This window comes from Oculina patagonica, chromosome 13, assembly GCF_052425735.1.
Source record: "Oculina patagonica isolate OP01 chromosome 13, crgOcupat, whole genome shotgun sequence".
NCBI lineage: Eukaryota > Metazoa > Cnidaria > Anthozoa > Scleractinia > Oculinidae > Oculina > Oculina patagonica.
The window spans coordinates 28,060,267-28,079,040 of NC_135770.1; the positions used below are offsets into that span (position 1 = coordinate 28,060,267).

The 18,774-nt window shown below is 41.0% G+C and overlaps 1 protein-coding gene and 1 pseudogene across 3 annotated transcripts; one reads left to right on the forward strand and one right to left on the reverse strand.

Moving 5' to 3' along the window:
* The first annotated feature begins 81 nt into the window (after window positions 1-81).
* Window positions 82-5,042, forward strand: LOC144635312 (calmodulin-alpha-like). 2 transcript variants are annotated; one of them, XM_078494424.1, is made up of 5 exons: window positions 82-348; window positions 1,441-1,471; window positions 2,885-3,028; window positions 3,696-3,938; window positions 4,762-5,042. In XM_078494424.1, the coding sequence occupies exons 1-5, from the start codon at window positions 346-348 to the stop codon at window positions 4,785-4,787; spliced, it is 447 nt and encodes a 148-aa protein (XP_078350550.1). In that variant the 5' UTR covers window positions 82-345; the 3' UTR covers window positions 4,788-5,042. The 2 variants fall into 2 exon arrangements, with proteins under 2 accessions (XP_078350550.1, XP_078350549.1); XM_078494423.1 differs by lacking the exon at window positions 82-348 and having other exon boundaries at window positions 1,244-1,471.
* Window positions 5,043-5,421: 379 nt separating this feature from the next.
* On the reverse strand, window positions 5,422-13,305 carry LOC144636247 (uncharacterized; annotated as a pseudogene). Its single transcript, XR_013567492.1, has 3 exons — window positions 13,023-13,305; window positions 7,194-11,409; window positions 5,422-6,502 (listed from the first exon to the last, which is right to left on the reverse strand). The product of XR_013567492.1 is annotated as an uncharacterized LOC144636247 (transcript).
* Between the last annotated feature and the right edge of the window lie 5,469 nt (window positions 13,306-18,774).

The following is an 18,774-nucleotide window of genomic DNA, read 5'->3' on the forward strand; positions in this document are numbered from 1 at the left end:
TGTTTGTAAATTCTTTGTATTGTGCTACACGGTACACACACTGTGAGCACAAATAAAGTCGGCGGAAAGCTTCCCTAGTGTGACAAAATAATTAGCTCAACGTCACAGTCGTATTGAAGCCTCTTTCTAAAGCGCCGATTGTACTTATCTACTTGTTGGATACTTATCTCGCACGGTCATAAGTTAGCGTTATTGACTGAAATAACAGCGTGATTTGGTACCCCTCATTCTTGGATCACATTTCTTTGCTGAAGTAAGCGATTGTTTTCTACTCATCGCTCTCGTGCGCAACCGACTAATAACCATTTATCTGGCACTGCTGCGGTCTGATAAGTAACTTGTTTCATGGTAAGTACTTTAAGTTTTATGTGCAAAATTGTGTTTCATATGATTATGCGCACCTAGCTCGAGAGTAAATGGGCAAACTACTTATATCAGAACGTAGGTACATACGTGACATGACAAATCACGTATGGAAACAACAATTTACACCACTAAGCGTACCGTAGTTGACGTACATTTATATTATATGAGGGTGGGTTTAGATTAGGTCTGAGAACAATTCCGAGGGTTATAAGCGAACTCTTCCTGAGTAACAAAGTCTTTATTCAAAATAATGTCCGGTAACCAAAACAGCTTGTAATGGCGTATGAGTTCTGTTTCATTCTTAAACACCTTTGCCAGCGGCAATGTAACGAGGGACAACGCATTAGCGGTCAACATACAAGATAAAGGTGAATTGCTTAGTGGAAAAGACCTAACCAAAGAGAATAAACGCTGCCTTATAAACACACTGTACACAATACTTGAACAGTTATGGCAAAATGTCTAATCAAACGAAGGAACGTAACACTTGTTTTAGTCTGCCCTGTGTGAGATTCTTATCATGGCCATTGCTTTAAAACATTTTGTATTGAAGCAATTTTTCAGCGGCGAAATGTCGAACTGAGTGAGCTTTCCGCTCATTCCATAGATCTACATACCGAATTAGTGATTTCTTTCTTGTCTTCAATTCATTATGTATATTTTTGTAGGTTTTTTTGAACAAAAATATGCGGAATTACGTCAGCAACGTCAGCTTAGTTGACCTCTGAACGCGAGAATGTATTAACATAAGTCAGCGGTACACTTCTCTAATGTTTGGTACCGCTCGTCTCCCTCGAATCGTTTCCGGCCTGATCTTGAGTTCCTTAAGTGTAACATCTGCAGTGTTTGCCAATAAAATAACTTGGTTGTTACGTTTGGCATTGCCGCGGTAAAAAGTTCGAAGCGTCGCACAGCATGTTAATCCCTGACGCATGCAACAGTAAAACAACACATCGTCTTGAAGTTGATAGAAAAAATGTTTTGTTTATGATCAATACCGCACTCTATACAGAACTGTTTAGTCTGTCCTTTCAAAAAGAGACAAAAAACGTGTTTTGTTATGATCTTTTGCAGGAATTGACGTTAACTGAAGGACAAATAGCAGGTAAGGGAATACAATCCAAGGGCAACAGGAAATTGTCGAAAATTGTTTTTATCAGATCCAATATAAGAGCTATTGACGTGTATTCTTTTGACATGGTCGCCAGAGTCGAATTATACCTTCTAGATCCTTCGAATGGGATCTCGCTTATCTTATCAATTTTGAAATGAACTTAGAGGTATGATCGTTATTTCCCTTGTCAATCGAGTCTTTATCGATAGATGTTTATGACGTCATGTTAAATAACAATCGATAAAGCGACAAGTCTCGCAAGTAACTTGAAGTACAAACTGCAACGTGTGCCAGGACCTTAAGTCCTTTAAGTAAGTGGGAACAGCGACATACATATAAAACGTGTCCACTTTCTCGATGTTCAACGGAGTGTATCGAATTTATGAGTTCGAGTTAGAAGTTTCGAGTTCGAGTTATGGGGTACATTTTCCCAGTTGGTCACGCATAGTGTCTCCCTTATCACCAATGAAAGCTAACCGCAAGCAAATAGGAGTGGAACTAACCGCAAGCAAATAGGAGTGGAACTACTAACCGCAAGCAAACCAGAGTGGAGCTAACCGCAAGCAAATCGAACTCGATATTTTAACTCGAACTCGAAATTCTAACTCGAACTCGAACTCAACTCGAAATTCTAACTCGAACTCGAACTCATAAAATGGACAGACCCGATGTTCAACCCGGCGTGCTGAAACGGTGCATTTTGAACAATCCCAACGTCGTCTCATCTTGAGAGCGAGGCGCAGTGACGATAATGGTGAGCGTGTTTCGGGATTCTGGAGGGTTGGGAGTCCCGGGTTTGAGACCTGGCGGTGATCGTTGTGTTGAGTGCTCACGGTGCCTCCCTCACTCAGGAATATAAATGGTGGTCGGTACATTCATTAATTAAGGCAATTCTTATTGATTGTAACACATTTGGTTTTGAGAATTTGGTAGTTTGTCAAGACCACGCAATATTCTTGTTTGTTTGACAAGTATATTGGCATTGAACTAACTTTCCTTAAAGGGACACTGTCACCAGCTTCACTTCAAAAACTCAAGAGCTTAAAGACATATGGAAACCACAATATGATCCAGTTGTGTTAAAAATTACTATGCCAGTGTACTGAAGCTATAAACAAGTGACATCATGTGATGCCATCAGGAACTTAGATCCAACTTGAAAAAGTCAGAATTTTTCAAGTTCTGTTCTGTGGACTGAAAAAACATCTAAAAATTATTAGGGCTCCCTTCTTCCTCAACAACAATTTACTTTATATCTTCATCTTGATGTACTAGGCGAATCTCATGTTCAGAAGACTACTTCGCCAATTTTTATATATTACTTTTTACCGAAAAGTAGTAAAATCCCCATGACAGTGTTCCTTTTATTCAATGTAAATACTAAGTTAATACTTTGTTCTATAGATTTCAAGGAAGCGTTCTCGCTCCTTGATAAAGACGGTGATGGCACGATTACCACAAAGGAGCTTGGGATACTGATGAGGTCTCTGGGTGAAAACCCGACCGAGCAGGAGCTGGAAGAGATTATCTTAGAAATCGACATGGACGGTAAACCATTACCATGTTTTAAATACACGTCAAGAGCATTTTATTTCTACTAGAGACACATTTTTGATGATCTGTGATCTTGTGCTAAAATTCAGATGGACCTCAGAGAATATTCTTAATCGCATGCTGTCTTAGCCTCCCACGCAGTCGTTCTTAGGGGCGATCGTGTTAGCCCCTAAGAACGACTGCGTGGGAGGCTAATGCTGTCTCAGCTCGAAATATTCTTTTTACTAAGTGCTTAATGACAATACGTGATTGTAATTCTGAGAATTTGGTAGTTCAACATGACAATGCTATGCCCCTATTTGATAACTTACTTATTCTCCTCTCTTGCCTTTATTCCGAAGGTTCAGTGATAAACATTTAATTTCTCCTTACATGCAGTTTCAATGCATAGTCATCTAGGCAGGTGAAGATCAAATAGGAGCACTGTGTTGTTGAATGACCAAATTCTCAGAGCGGAATAAAGGTGTAAGCTGTGCTTTCCGACACTTGACGTAATTCGTAGTAGCTTTTGTACAACCATCGTCAGGCGTTTAGAATTATAAACAAGGCACGAAAATATCTCTCTTGGCAGAACGTAAGACCAAACAGCCCCTTGCACAAATGACAAAGTTCGCAGTTATCCACTTCCAAATGCTAAAAACGTCTTTTTTGTTTTGCCAAGGTAATGGTATCATCGACTTCAGGGAATTTCTTCACTTGATGGAGACGCGAATGAAAGGAACCGACACGGAGGCAGAGATACGAGAGATGTTCAAAGTGTTTGACATGGATGGGAACGGCTTCATCAGCGCTGAAGAATTCAAGTGGACCATGATGAACCTCGGCGAGCAGCTGACGGAGGAGGAAGTCGAGGAGATTATCAAAGCGGCTGATTTGAATGGCGACGGACAAATTGATCTTGAAGGTGATTTACCGTTTTGTGCGTTTGAAACCTCATGTATCCCCGATGAGTTCCTCCGTCTCCCAGTAATTTGTTTCTTCTGAAACAAACTCATCCTCGATGAGTTCCTCAGCGGTCTCTCTCGGGCGCCCCATGGATACCCCCGGTAATCATCAGTTGCTTCTTGCGAACCAACCTCATCCCCAATGACTTCCTCGACGGTCTCCCACGGGTCCCTTATGGATACCCCTGAGAATTTGCTTCTTCTGAACATTTCGTCTTCCCATAAAAAAAAAAAACATCTAAATCAGTGCTCATTAAATCACGATTATTATTATTAATTTTTACACAGTTTAGTAGACATACGTCATGAAAAAAGAAAACTTTCTTTTATTATAAATGGATAAGACTGACGTCTTCTTTGTGTATTTCACTAATTACCTAATCGCGGACCAGTGGGACCCCCTCTGAGTAGGTAACAATGTGCTCCATGCTTGACATTTATTTTAACAATGGGCATTTTTATTAGTTTTATACCTTTTGAAACAGTGTTGCAAAGTTGCGACTAAGGGATTAGAGAAAAACTATTTCACTTGGAGCAGTCACCTAAAGGGCTTCTCGTCCCCTTTCCGCAAAATCCCGGTGGGGGTTTCTTCCCCGGGAATATATTGGGTTGAGGGACGAGAAAACGACCGGCAATTCAGGTCAGGATCTTTTGCTCTATGTACAATACTACCCAAAGTGTCATGTTACTATATAAAATCGGTCGTATGAAGAAACACTGATTCTAGAAAAAACAACTATCTGGGACTTCCACTCTTTAATTTGCTCTATGCTTTTCTTTCAGAGTTCGTTAAAATGATGTCGTCATAAACAGAATGTGTATATATGTGACATCAGCATCTTGTGGTGGTATCAGGATGAATTTACCAATCAAGAAACAGTTCAATTTTCTTGGCCAGTGCACTGTACTATTCGTGTGTGTATATAATGTGGATTGATAACGATCCAAAACTTAAAAGACAACATCAGCACAATGGAATTGTCGACAACTGTAGACGTTGCCAAGAACATGCCAAAGAGCAGTTGAAATTCATATATGACATTTTAGCATTGCATTCAATGCACATTTACAAGAGAGGATAATCCTCTCTTGACATTTACTCTGCATTTTATTGCACATGGATAACAAATGACGAGAAAAAATGTACAGAAATAATGTAAAAACTAATAAGGAATTTATTCTGCAACGTTTCTTTTCCTCGAAATCCAGACTTCAACTATGTTTAACGTTGTCTGAAATCAGTAAATTAATTATGTAGTAATTTTAAGTGCTGAAAATAAACCCATGAATTTCCATCTGAGCAACCTGGAAGTCGTGGGTTACTAAAAGCCACCTCCCTTGCCCCCAGGGAAGGGCGGGAAACAGGGAGCGCGAGGTTTTTGGTGGTAAGGCGGCGAAATTCATCTGACTTTGGGGGTGCAACAGGCCCACAACTCTAACTAAGGCGGGACGACTGGAGTTGAGACAGTAAAACTACCATAATAACCCACAAAGTGCTCTCGTCTGGTCTCGTAGCTCAGTCGGTAGAGCAGCGGTGAGCTAATCTGGAAGTCGTGGGTTTCGAACCCAACCTAAATGAATTTTTCTTTGCCTCGACCCCCCATTTGCTTACTAGGACTCACTTCCAACAGTGAATTCGTGGGTTTCTTTTTAGCACTTTTCAGAAAATAAATACCGTGTTAATTTTCTAATTACCAGCTTGTATTAACCAGTCTCCCAGAACAAAAATATTGTGAGATATTTGCACTGGTTTTGAGCGTTTTTTGAACCTTACTAAATAAATAATAAACGACTGTTCAAGTTAAAAATATTAAGCCTGCTGTCTTTGTTGTTGTGTGCAGTTGTTTCTTGTTAGATAGAGATGTGAAATTTCGGTTGACAATCCGGGTTGATATCGACTATATTCAATCGACATGTTTCATTTGGATGTACTTTAGAATTGGCTTAAACTGACTACATTTTAGGCCAATGCACCTATCCATTTCCAATATGTATTGGTCAACTATTTTCGTGAAACATTCTCAAACTCATTAATAATTGGTCAAGTTAAAATAAATGAAATAAGGACCGTGGGGTGGTTTGAATATGCGATCTTCATTAGTATCGATTTTTACAATTTTAATTTTTCCGTTTACCCCTGAACTTTAGTTTCGGTTGAGAAAATATATCAAACACTCAAGAGAGTGTTTCATCACATTTCCAATTCACCTCGAATTTCTTCAAAAATACTACAATGCGCGTCGTAATTTCAGCTCTCTTCTCGGTGTTTGGAAATGCGATGAAACACACTCTCTCTTGTTTGATATGCTAAATCAAAACTTACAAACACTTTTAATTGAATTATAATGTAGAAAGCTCTTGAGGCAGAAGAACAGTGTCAAAAAGTGTTTTAACAGTTTCCACCTTGAGCTAGACAGCATTCAAGTCACCAACCATGATTCGTGTAATTTAATTTGTTTCCTTGGAATCTGTATCCATCAATTCTGTCCCTTCTACTTCCAAGCTGCAACCTGGTGCCTCGATTCTGAAATAAAAGCTTTCATTAGTTTCTATTGTAAATTTGTCTTGCCTTTTTAATGCATAGCCTGGAATGTGAAGCTAAACAAATATGTTCATATTTATATATATATATATATATATATAAGAGAGACACAGATTTATTTGTAAGTTGGTAAGGGTGAATGAATGAGTAAAACACTATCGGGTCAACAAGAAGGGTGGTTTTCTTTTGAAGTGGTTGCCTGCTAAGGAGGGTTGGCGGGAGGGGTTGGGTAAAATAAATATACGCTTTTTTGCTCAAAATGGGGTGGGCGGGGTGGAGGTGGTACCGTTCGTCCTTTAATGGGGCGAGTTGATTTTTCTGTCCTTTCAGCCTTATATTTTCCTGCGATCATGAAGGAGGGAGTGGCACCCCCAGGCCACTCCCCTTGATTCGCCACCGGCCAATGTCAAAACAACATAGAAAGTTAAATCTCGTTGAAACGCAAGGTGGTCGTGTTGCAAGCGAGATGGTATGGTCACTTGAAGAGCATGAGTTGAATTTCAAGACAGACATGGCTTACATCATTAACATTGGGATTCAGGCCGAGGTCGACTAGCTCAGCATCATGCTGGAGTCTCTGCAGTTTTAACAGCAATGAACTGCACCTGGTTTAACTAAGACATTCTACGCAGACAAAACAGGCTACGTACAAGTTAGGTTGACCTATACTCACCTATTGTCCGTCTGACGTCAGCTCTGCGTTGTCTTGGCAACTGTGCCCGAATCAGTCTTACGTTTGTGAAACGGAGGCCAACAGCTATGAGGGGCTCGTTAGGTGAACTTCCTATGCAGGTTGGTCGCTCTCCGATGTCCATGACAGCTAGTACTTCACCAGAGGTAACACTGAACACTCGCACGTTACAGTCATATCTAAAGCAGACAACAGATTTACCATCGTTGAGAAACTTGCAGTCGGCGATGTCATAACAGTTCTCGAGGAAGACGTGGTTTCTTCGTCCTGTTCCCGCCTTAAGGACGTGCAATCCGTAGCCATTATTCAGAGTATTCCATGTAACGAGCACATCCCCGTTAGGAGGAAACACACAATGCGGATGTCTCCAATAACAACCGCCCTGATAGATGGCGTCGTCTTTTTTCCAGGTGAACATCTCTGCCTCACCTTTGTAGAGGACCATTTGGCGTTTCTCACCGTCTTGTTCACTGCAGAAGACCACGTCTCTGTGAATGCTACATGCAACAGATTTCATTTCTGCTCTACCATTCAAAACCCTTTCAAGCACACCTTTCCACGAAGAAACATCCAGCATGGAAAGTTTCAATGGGTGTTGTCCTTCGGAAGAAGATGCTTTTAGAACGCAACCAACAAAGTCCTTCGATACAGGAAACAGTCTCTCGATTTCACTTGACATGGTCAAAGACTGGACGCATTCAGACAAGTCGCTGTTCCATAATTCCAATGTGTTGCTGTTGGTCTGCAGAAGAACACCTCTCCCAACCGGTGAACTCAGAAGCCCATTTCTTACACGCCTTGTAGTGTGTTGAAGGCTCTTTTCTCCTTTGACGTCCCTTGACACTGTCAATGTCCCGAGCGGATAGTGTTACCGAACAACGTTTATCCAAAGGATCCTTAGGGCTGCAATTAGTCATGGTTGCATACAAGTGCACGGTCGTGGTGTCCCACGAAAATGCAGCCTCTACTGTCCGTTGCATCATCTCACTTGCATTGTAGGGACCAGCAACATTCAACATTGTTAAGTAATTATCAGTTGGACCCCCAACCACTGCCACGTCTCCCGGCAACAAGGAACAAAACCCTACCATCAAGTCTGCTGAAACAAAGTGGCAAACTTTGCAAACGACTTGCAATCTGTCAAAGGAATCCACTGATTCCCAAGGCCACAAATAGAGTTTACAGGTGCAAGAACAATGTGATTGATGGTTTGCAACGAGGATAGAATCAAACATAAATGTCGAGAGTTTGTACACATCACGGCCATCAGAGTGAGTGGACACAATGCTACCACAAACAAGACCTCCATTGGCTGTAAAGTGTAATAGTCCACAAGCCATGCCTTCGCCAGAAATATCTTCAGCCACTTGTCGCCAAACGGAACTTCGAGTGTTGTACACCAAGAGAGATCCTTTTGAATCTGAAATTGCTACAAGATTCCCATCTTGGGAGATAGCAAAGGAAACTATGTTATCTTCCAAATTGAAGCGTTTGATCTCTTCGCCATTGTCTGCATTCCACATGACCACCTCTTTGCTGTTGTCTGGGCAGTCTGTTAGCATCTTGTTCTTGTCTCCGGAGAAAGCACAAACAGTGAAATGACACTGACTTGTTGGAAAGAGTGACGTCGCCTGTCCACCTAAGGTGTACACATTGGCCAGGTTTCCCGGCAGGATGAATTGCCCATCTGGATGAAAAACAACAGAACGATAAATCGAAAGTGTCCTGCCTCCATTCACACTGTTCGTGCCAATTCCTCGAAATGCAGTTCCGAGAGGAACATTGTCGTACGACTTTCTTGATTCCAAGGAACTGTCCTTCCATTCCAGCTCACCAGTCTGGAGCGACCATAAATGAATCGTTCCATCTCGGCATTCGCACACCATGTGCTCCCCATCTGGTGAAACATCAAAGCAAACCACTTTGTCTGAACAGTAGAATCGCGCTTCAACAGGAGTCTGATGCTCGTTCTTGTCTACCAGCTCCAGATATGGCATCTCATTATGTTTAGTCGAAAGGAAATTTGACACTTCACGAGATAGCTCTGATCCTCCTTCGATCAGTAAGTTTTGGAAAATCATCTGAGGAAGATCCCGAAGAAGACCTCCGTGCTTCTTGAACTGCAACAACAAACTCTGAAGTGTCCTTTTTGTTTCTTCGCTGAATGTACTTGAATTCCGATGTTCTTGCGCAGGAAGCAGATCTCTCAGCACATCGGCGTTTTTATCACACAGCTTAGCATAAACGAGTTCTAGATCCGTTACATACCCTTTCACCAGTTCTTCCAGCTGGTTGGGATCCTCCAATGCTTCTAGCATATGCTGAAAGCCGTGTTGCAAGGCATACCTTTGAGGGTTACTGAATGGTGCATCATTTACACAACATGTCTTCAGCTTGTCAAGCTCCGCTGTACAAAGTTCGGAAAGAATCTTGTGGCCCCCTTTTTCGTGGTTTCCAGAAGGTGAATTGCCAGTCAACCAATCTCTGACTGATTTGTGAAAGATGTGAACATGGCCTTCTCGAATAGGAAAAAGAGATGAAATACAGCTGATAACATTGTCAACTTTTCCCTTAACACTTAGTCGATCATTTGCTGAGATGTTGGTGTAGCACTGTAGTATTTCGGACACAAAATCTTTAGGCAAGGGGTCCCTTGCCGCTGTTAAGGCGCACCGGAAATGGAACAGGAAATGGCCACAGTCATTCGCCAACTCTTTCTGGAGGTTATCCTCCATCCTCCTGAAACAGGTTGTGTAAAATTCTGAAATTCCTTGGGGGAAGCTCGAGCGAAGTTGCTCTGGTGTTGGTGGTGATGTGCTTTTTTCAATTAAATCTATTAGGAAGTAAGCATACAGCATCAGACCTTCCGACAGTTGCACCAGTTCTCTCATAATAGCAGGTCTTTCTTCTGGGGGTGTGCTATCACGAATTCGCTCTTCAAAGAAGAGTTCTACATCTTCACGATTTCTGTCATCATTTTGTTTTAATTCCAAGGGGTTGAAACGTTTCAACCGGTCCAAGATGTTTCTCTCCGGTCGTGTGGTGACTAGAAATCGGATCCAAGGTGGAAGCCTGCAGATGTGGTTGGTAATCACGTCAAGCAATTCATTCTGTCCTTGGAGCTCAGTTTCATCTAAGCCGTCTATCACCATTAGGATGTTTCTCCCAGGGTCAGCTACAGAGCTGAGTGGCTCCTTGAAAAGCAAAGCAAACAGATCCACCACCCCCAGGTTGTTAAGTTCTTCGTCTATATCACGCCGCGAAAGCTGTTTGACGAGAGCTTTCTTGTACTCAGGCAAACTACTGCTCAGATGGAATGACAATGACTGGAGCATCAGTTTGGGGTTTCGATAGCGGTAGCTGTTGTACTGGCAAAAATGGCTCCCCGACGATCTCTCTGCCTCTTGCATTTTCTTACAGATTACTGCTGCTACTACTGACTTGCCTATACCTGCCCCTCCGGTGATAACCTTTGCTTGGTGTTGAGACCTTCTGTCGTCTAACCAATCCTTGACGCCGTTAAAGATCCATTCGCGAGTACCGTTCTGGAATCGATCTCTACATGCGTGATATTCTATTTCAGCTTTAAAGTCAAACCTTGTAAGTTTGTTGAGGGGATGAATCTTCAAGGCGTCTATCTCATTTCTATCCTCCCCAAAGGCAACAAGGGCATCAGCGATTTCCTGCCAATGTAATTCAAAGTCTCGGGTGGATACCTCAGTGGTTGTCGGATGACTGATCAAATTTCGATAATGTTTGATACGAGCGATATTTGCCTCTGGTGATGTATCGCTTGAGGGTGGTTTGTTGTGCCATCCCGTTTGGGGTGGAGACAAGCCACAAATTTTAGTCAGAAGGATGCAAAGCAGCGAAATGTCAAATGTGCTAGAGTCTGGACGTCCTCCACCAGGTGGGAATAGTTGTTCCCACTGAGGATCTGTTCAGCACTTTGTTTCTGCAAGAGAGGTTCTAGAGTTTGTCGTTGGACACTGAGAACAGCAGCTAGGCTTGAAGGAGGGTGAAAACCATCGAATACGCGCCTTAAAGCTGATGTCCCCCCATCAAAGAGAAGCTGGTGTAATTTCGCACCATTCGATTTTTCTTCAGAACTGGCAAAAGGTGATGTCGGAGGGCTTGCCATTTTGAACGTTTACTGATGCATTGCTTTAAGGGTGTGTGGTCAAAATAGCTTTTTGCACTGAAAACAAAGGAGCAAATAGTAGACTTCGTTAGCATGCCTCGTTATTTTCCCCGCATGTGGCATTTCGTTTGAAAATGCTTCAACTGTCCAAATAAAGAATCTACTACATTTGAAAATTTTGGAAAATTTTTAGTGATTTCTTTATAGTGTAAAAATTGTAAAACAATTTTGTGTCTTTGACAAATAGACCACATTTTTGCATGGTTTACACACTAATATAGACCATAGTAATGAGGGCCCAGGGGGGGGAGGGAACATGGAAGGGAACAAGCCAAGGGAACAAGGGAACAAAGAAAAAACAAACAAAAAGGGGGAACAGGGAACAGGCAGGGGGGGGACAGGACCCCCCCCCGGGAGACCCTCAGTAATGACGTCAAAAAAGGTTCAAAACTCAGGTGGAGCCAAAATCCCCCTGATGGCGCATGGTTTCACTGTAAAGGTCTGGACATTTTATGGCGTAATTTTTATAGCCTATTATGGCAAATACATATATATCTAGGCGAATACGAATAGCTGAATGCATTTAGCTGAATAAATATACCTAGCTGAACCTGTACTTTGTCTCAAAGCGATTTCTGTCATTTCTTATTCGAGATTTTATCTAAAACAGATCTGGTTCATTCAATAAATATTCAAAGTACATAGCCAAAAATACGACCTTTGAATTTACATACGCTGTCACAACAACTGTTTGAAGTTCCATGAAATAAAAAATACAGAAGGCAACGCACAGACCCAAGGAACCGACACACAAGACGGAATCATGAAACACGCCACCTTGGCGAATATCGTTAAGACACGTTTTCAAAACATTGAATATTCAACGAGCTTCAACGGCGGCCCTATTTGAACTTAGCCACTTCCAAACTTGCCCCATACGTTGCAGTTTAGCAACCTACACTGTCTTCTTACTCGACAAGTTCAAAGGACGTTAAACTAGTGGTGCTAACTCCAATAAATATGGACAAGGAACAGCATAATTTCTGCTATTTTAAAAATTGAGATGGCAAATCGAAGTCACTTAAACAGAATTTACATATTAAGGACTATTAAAATGTCAAAAGTGAAGATCAGTTTATTTCCTAGAAAACTGAAAACCGATCTATTTTTTTCTGCTACTTAAGGTTGTCGACGAAGGCTATTAAAGCAGCCTAATAAATTTTTTCATAAGTTTGGCCTTGAAAATGATCGAAGTTTTCCATTAGCGAAAGGCACTTGATTGAATACAGTTCTCGTGATATAATTCTGAATGATGTTCGACTGCTCACAAATACTGCATTTATCACCACTTGAAACGACCCTCGATTGCGTTATTTTCGAAGTGGCCGTTGTATGCGTTTTGATGCTTAAAAACTACCCCATTCCCAGAAGTGCACGACCGGATCACGGTCGGTAAGTCCTTATTTCATTGCCGGTTTGAAGTTCTTTTCGTGGTGTATAATAAAAATAATACAGTGATATGGCTGATCGCAAATCAGATTCCCAAAAGCACTTCAGATTTTCTACATCCAGATCGGAATCATTAAAATACCCCACCTTAGGGGAACGGGATTCGTAGCTGCTACTGAAAGTAAAGAAGAGCAATTAAAATAAAAACGAGTACAACCTACCAAAGATCGACAATTCCTTGTCTTCACTCGAGGCAGTCGGTGTGGACCGAGAATCTTTTGTGAAAATCCGTGCCTTCGTGCAGCAAAACACGTTCCACTTCCAACGTAGCGGAACTCAAACAGAAGCTGTAGATGAAACGGACAGTCCGCGAATGCGAGAATCTAATATAAATCTGCACTTCTTCGCTAGCAATTCAAGATTATATAGGATTGGTAACCAAGGTTAGATTTTATAGCGTGGTACGCTTCGTTGATACACATTTGCACACAGAAAGGTCAATTATACCGCACTGTAGACAGTCATGCTTAAGGGCCGTACTGTGACTGGCCATACGCCTTGTAGCCCAACGTCACAGAATTTGAAGTCTCCTCCTCCAACGCAGACTGGTCACACTTTGTCACGGGAACGAGAGATTTCGTGACGAGTAAAAGTTTTCGTGGAAACTCACTGAGTTCGCTTTCGTTCAAAATTCTACGAATCGCGAAGCTAGCTCGTTTGTTGTAGAGCGCGTCAACAAACGACTCACCATTGCTGGTATGTTGTGTCACAATGCAATGCGAATTGTTTTGGACAGCGAACGGACCAAAGATATAAAGAGTTTTCGGATTTGTACATTAGAAGCAATCTTGTGGAATCAGCTATTTCTGTGGGAGAGGCATGAAGTAACGGAGATCCTTTCAAAATATCAGGATTTTTGACAGTTTATCTCAAGTTAGCAAAACAACTCAAGTAAGCCAAGGATCAAAAGCAAGCAAAGGATCTCAAACAAGTCGAGTAGAAGAAGGAAAGCAAAACAGGTAAGGAAGCAGGCAAAGAACGTAAAATCAATGAAGCAACTGAAGTACACTACAACAACATTACCGTCGATTCACTCGATTGCATCTACCTGTGAACGCACGCGCTAAAAACATGTTTTCAAATGACGTCAAACGTAGGCTTTTGTACATTATGCATCAGTCAATTGAAATCCCGGCCCCCCGACCCCCGGGACTTAGCGGGGATTTAACGCGTCCAAAGCCGGGATTTAACGCACTTTTAACGGCGTGTTGGCCCCGGTGGGCGGTGGATTTAACAAATTGTCAATAGACCGGGGCCGTGGAGCGGTGATTTAACAGCAAGCGATCACCTGAAGCGGGGACGACAGCTGGGATTTAATATGAAGGACTAATGTTTTCCTCAAATGTACATTGTGAGGAATTTGTTCAAAGAAGTCTTATAAGGCTTGATATAAAAGCCTTTCTTGACGCGTGATGGGTGAATAAAATGATGGATGAATAGAAATTCGTGTATTGAAACGGCTCTGTAGATTTGTAATGTGTTCGCACGCCAAGGATACCTTGTGGAATCTGTTGCTTTTGTGCGCTATCGTCTTCAAGCAAGTTGGTTTCTGTTTCTGATATTTCAGCCGTGAATTCTATCGTAGGGTAAAAGCTGTTTGCCTTTAGAAAGTATTTTGTCTCTGTTTGTGTCCCACATTGAAAAGATGTCGTCAATAAATCGCTTCCAAACTCCCCGAGTCCAAAGGATGGGTTTATTGCTACTTTATCTTAGTTTTTCATTTTCTATTTTAGCCATAAAGACGTTAGCAGAGGCTACGGCCATTTTCGTGCCCATGGTCGTTCGATGGGTTTGAAGATAATCTTTTCCTTTGAATTGGAACGAGTTTTCTTTAAGGATCAGACTAAGTATTTCTCTTAAAAACCTGGTAGGTACGGGAGGGTTTCCTTGATGAAGTTCTTCGTATGCCTACAGTTCTCAGGGGCGGATCCAGGGGAGGGGACGGGGGGTGGATTGGGTAGCTAGCCACCCCTCTTGATCCAAAAGAAAAGTTAAAATAAACACATTAAAATAAAAAATAAGGACAATGACACTGAGAATGGTGAAAAAAGTGTTAATATTTTTAGCTAAAGTTAAGTTGAAATTTTTGTTAACATCCGCCCCCTTAGCCACCGTCCAAAGTTAATGACAGTCCATTTTCAGAAATAGGGGATTTCGACGGCTTGTTTTGGGCGGCAATTTACGAGCTTCTATGCTTAAATGTAACAAAACATGTGTGTATAATTTTTAAAAAAAATACATTCCTTTTAGCTTCAAGAGTTGTTTTAGCCTTGCTGGCATGATTTTCTTCTCCATTTGCATCTTTTTAGTGAGTTTTCTCACCGTTTTCTTTGCATGGATCAAAATTGAACGAAGCGGTCTCATAAGCAAAGCATTGACTCGCCAAGTTGTCCCCAGGCCACTTTGCCAGGAGCTAAAAATTTCCACGCTTGTGGGTGAACAAAACAACGCATATCTGTTCTTTCGTGTGAGTTCGTAAATTCATCTTCAAATTTCAATCACTGTTCGTAAGAACTAGAGTTTCTGTCCCCAAAAAATTCAATGGTAAACAAGGTAAGTGAAGGAAAGAATAGTTTTGTCAAATTATCAAGGAAAAACAGCTGTTAAATAGCTTAATAATTGACACACGTTTAGAGTTGCTCAGAATCACGGAAGTCACGTCTAAGAGGCTTCAGGTTTTTCAAAATTTTCTGGGGGAGCATACCCCCTGACCCCCCCTAGGGGCATGAAGACTGCGGCCCTATGACCTATGGGCCTTTGGCCCAGAATAATTTGGACTCCCACTTTAAACATCCTGCCTAAAAGACTGATATCCCCCATACAAAAATGGGGCTTAGACAAGTTAGTAAAGAAAAATATTTGTTAACATCCACCCCCCTGCCTTTGAAAAATTCTGGATCCGTCCCTGGTTTTAATAACCACTTTTTGTGGTGTGTTAGTGTAAAGGCTGGTGACTTCCATAGAGACTAGGAAGGCTTTTTTAGGCAGTTTCGTCTTCTCAATCGATTCTCAATGAAGTAAATAAAGTCTGTTGCACGAAGCTTTCTTGGGCTTTCAGCTGTAGTAGATGCAGCGCTGTAGATGGTTGACAAAAGCTAAAATACATTCTGTAGGGCCATCACATCCCGATGTTATACGTCTTCCTACAAGTGTGTTCATAATAAGTTGTAGCTTGGCGCGATTGTGAGTTTGAAATTTTGCACATTTGTTACTCTGACCACGAAAACCGATTTTCTTAGTTTTCTTAAAATGAAAGGGCTTTTGGCGGAAACAAACTACATCAGGTTTGTTCTGTAGCTAGCTATATATAGACAACTTCTGCATCGAAATCAAGATTTTGCCCGGTTTTTCCTGAAGGCCGCTTTTGAGTTGGTTTCTTCATTTGGTTCAGATGGCCCTGCTATGCGGGGCTTTTAACAGTCGTCTTGGCCCCGGGGGCGGGGTAATCAGCCGTTTTTTAACACTTGGTAAATGTTAAATTCCCCGCTAAGTCCCGGGGGTCGGGGGGCCGGGGTTTCAATTGACTGATGCATTATGCTTTTATTTCCCCACTAAAATGCTCCATCATAATGCTCCATTTTTCCCACTAAATTGCTTGGTCTCCCCCCAAAAAGTCACTAAAATGCTCGGATAATGCTCATTACGCAAACGGGTTTTTTTTTAAATTAATTTCAAAGTTTTCAACAAGGTGTTAAAAGTTAACACTTACAAAAATGTACAAGTGTTGCAAGTAACAACAACAATGTATACAGTATGTTGCCCTATTACCGGACTGACACTTTTTGCACTAACCGTAATATCTTACCTCAAAACAGCACTTACGAGCTGAAACTTACCCACAATGTAGCTTCCACTGCTGGTAAGTAGGTCGTGGAGTTTTATCTTCTAAATCTCTTTGGCTTCTTTGTAATCACGGAAAGAGTTGGTCAAATTTGGTGCCCTAATTCCGGACGAGTTGCCCTAATTCCGGACGATCGTTACGGGGAAAACACTACCTTTCTCTCGGAAATATTATTCCCGATTATGGCAAAATATAAGTAATTAGGGCTAAATAAAGGATTATTCTTTTGAAAAATTGTCTTTCAGGCAAAATTTAAAGCATTTTCCTTTCAATTTTAGCGAGGTAATCATTAGGTTATTGACATAAACAATGTTCAGCGAATGTTTCGGCCACTTAAAACGAAGTTCGCCAAGGAAGATTAATCAATACCAAAACAGGTATTGAAGCTTAAATACAGTACAGACAGTTACAAAAATGCTTGTTTTTCAAAACCTATTCCATAAAATTGTTTTCAAATAGGTAAACAAGTTTGCTGTAGGTATGTGTCCGGAATTAGGCACACCTCATCAAAAATTCAACTTAACTCTTTGGTGACCGTGCTCGGAAATTAAGAGCGAAAACCGAAAATGTATTATATGCTGATAAACCTAGTCCTTTTACCTTTACTTTAATATATATATAAATATAATCTATCGCACACTTTGCGAGAGCAGAGCGCTTTATTGAAACGATGTAGTTTGATGCGCTGTAAAAATCGGATTAACGAAGAAAAAAATTTTACCTACCTCCACGAAAACTTGAATTTTCCCGTCTAAACGGAGCGCAGCTCGGCCAAGAAAAGAGCAAACGAAAGCAGACTAATCGCTAAGTCTTCTGAACTTTTTGTTTAACTTAATTTTACTGTTACGACGATATACGAAATTGTTAAGTCGAAGTGTCCTGAAATAGGGGTGTCCGGGAAATAGGGCAACATACTGTACAAGTTCATAAATACAGCCAAAAAATATAATCAGTTCGAAATCATCTACGAGGCTAAGAACAGAAAGTAGTTGACTATCTATAGAAACTTATTTTTTGTTGGATTTTGAGTTTTAGTCTTCATTTTCTTTTAATTTCATTTTATTTTTTCGTAAAAAATCATTTTTTCCGGGAAAATGCCACTAAAATGCTCGAATAATGCTCGATGCTTTTGCCTCACTAAAATGCTCGAAAAAATGCTAGCATAATGTACAAAAGCCTAGTCAAACGTCAGCGTTTCAGGTGTCAAACTTTGAAGTTTAGCAGACCGTAACGCGAACTTTTGCATTCAAAATACTCACCATAAACACTGAGAACGGGCGAAACTTTACACTAGAAATGATTCAAGTGAACCTGTGTATGCATATCGACACAGATCAGCATCAGTTTCTCAGAAGAAGTCTCTTTATCATATGACCCGTACGGACCCGCGCGCAATTTCCTTGGAAAATCATATGAAAACATAGGCACGCTAAGCGTGCAGGAGTTATTTTTTCAATTTATGGGGTGGCTTGGGGTGAAACTGGGTGATTGTCCTGTTGGGATGGTTTATGCCATGGGTTGAGCTATTTGTGTATGGCGGCCCACGGAGTCACTTTTTTGCACAATATTTGCTTGCAAACAAAATACCTTTTACGTGCATTTTGATACATCAGAACTGTTTTATTTAATACGTAAATTTTCATCATTTAATTGAAAAACAAAAACTAATTCAATTATCAAAATGTCACAAAATGGCACGTTCTTATTCTGTTTAAGCGGTTATTTTGTTGCTAGCTTTGTAGCAACCGTAACGTGTTACTTTTGTTTGTTACGGAATACTTTTGGCTTTTTGCCAATCACTGAAACATGATATTGTTGTTTTTCTCACTTTTGTGACATGAGACCTTTGTTTTTTAAAAACGAACGTAACACGATACCCTTGTTTTTCTCGAAAAAGCCACGTTTCCATATAGACATTGAACGAAAAGTACTATAATAAACGAGTAATAAACGCATCAAATCAAAAACCACTTTCTTCGGGAAAGTTCTTTAAAGCGCAGTACACCTGGAGTATTTTTTTCCTGTCAGAACTGTTCAACAAAGATTTTCGTTCATTCAAAACCTAAATTCTG

What these genes read in the sequence shown, in the direction of transcription:
- LOC144635312 (XM_078494423.1), top strand. Translation starts at nt 1,282, where the DNA reads ATGTTAATCCCTGACGCATGCAACAGTAAAACAACACATCGTCTTGAA. An exon ending in AACTGAAGGACAAATAGCAG is followed by an intron (nt 1,472 to 2,884) that starts GTAAGGGAATAC and finishes TTTGTTCTATAG; the next exon opens with ATTTCAAGGAAGCGTTCTCG. An exon ending in CTTAGAAATCGACATGGACG is followed by an intron (nt 3,029 to 3,695) that starts GTAAACCATTAC and finishes TGTTTTGCCAAG; the next exon opens with GTAATGGTATCATCGACTTC.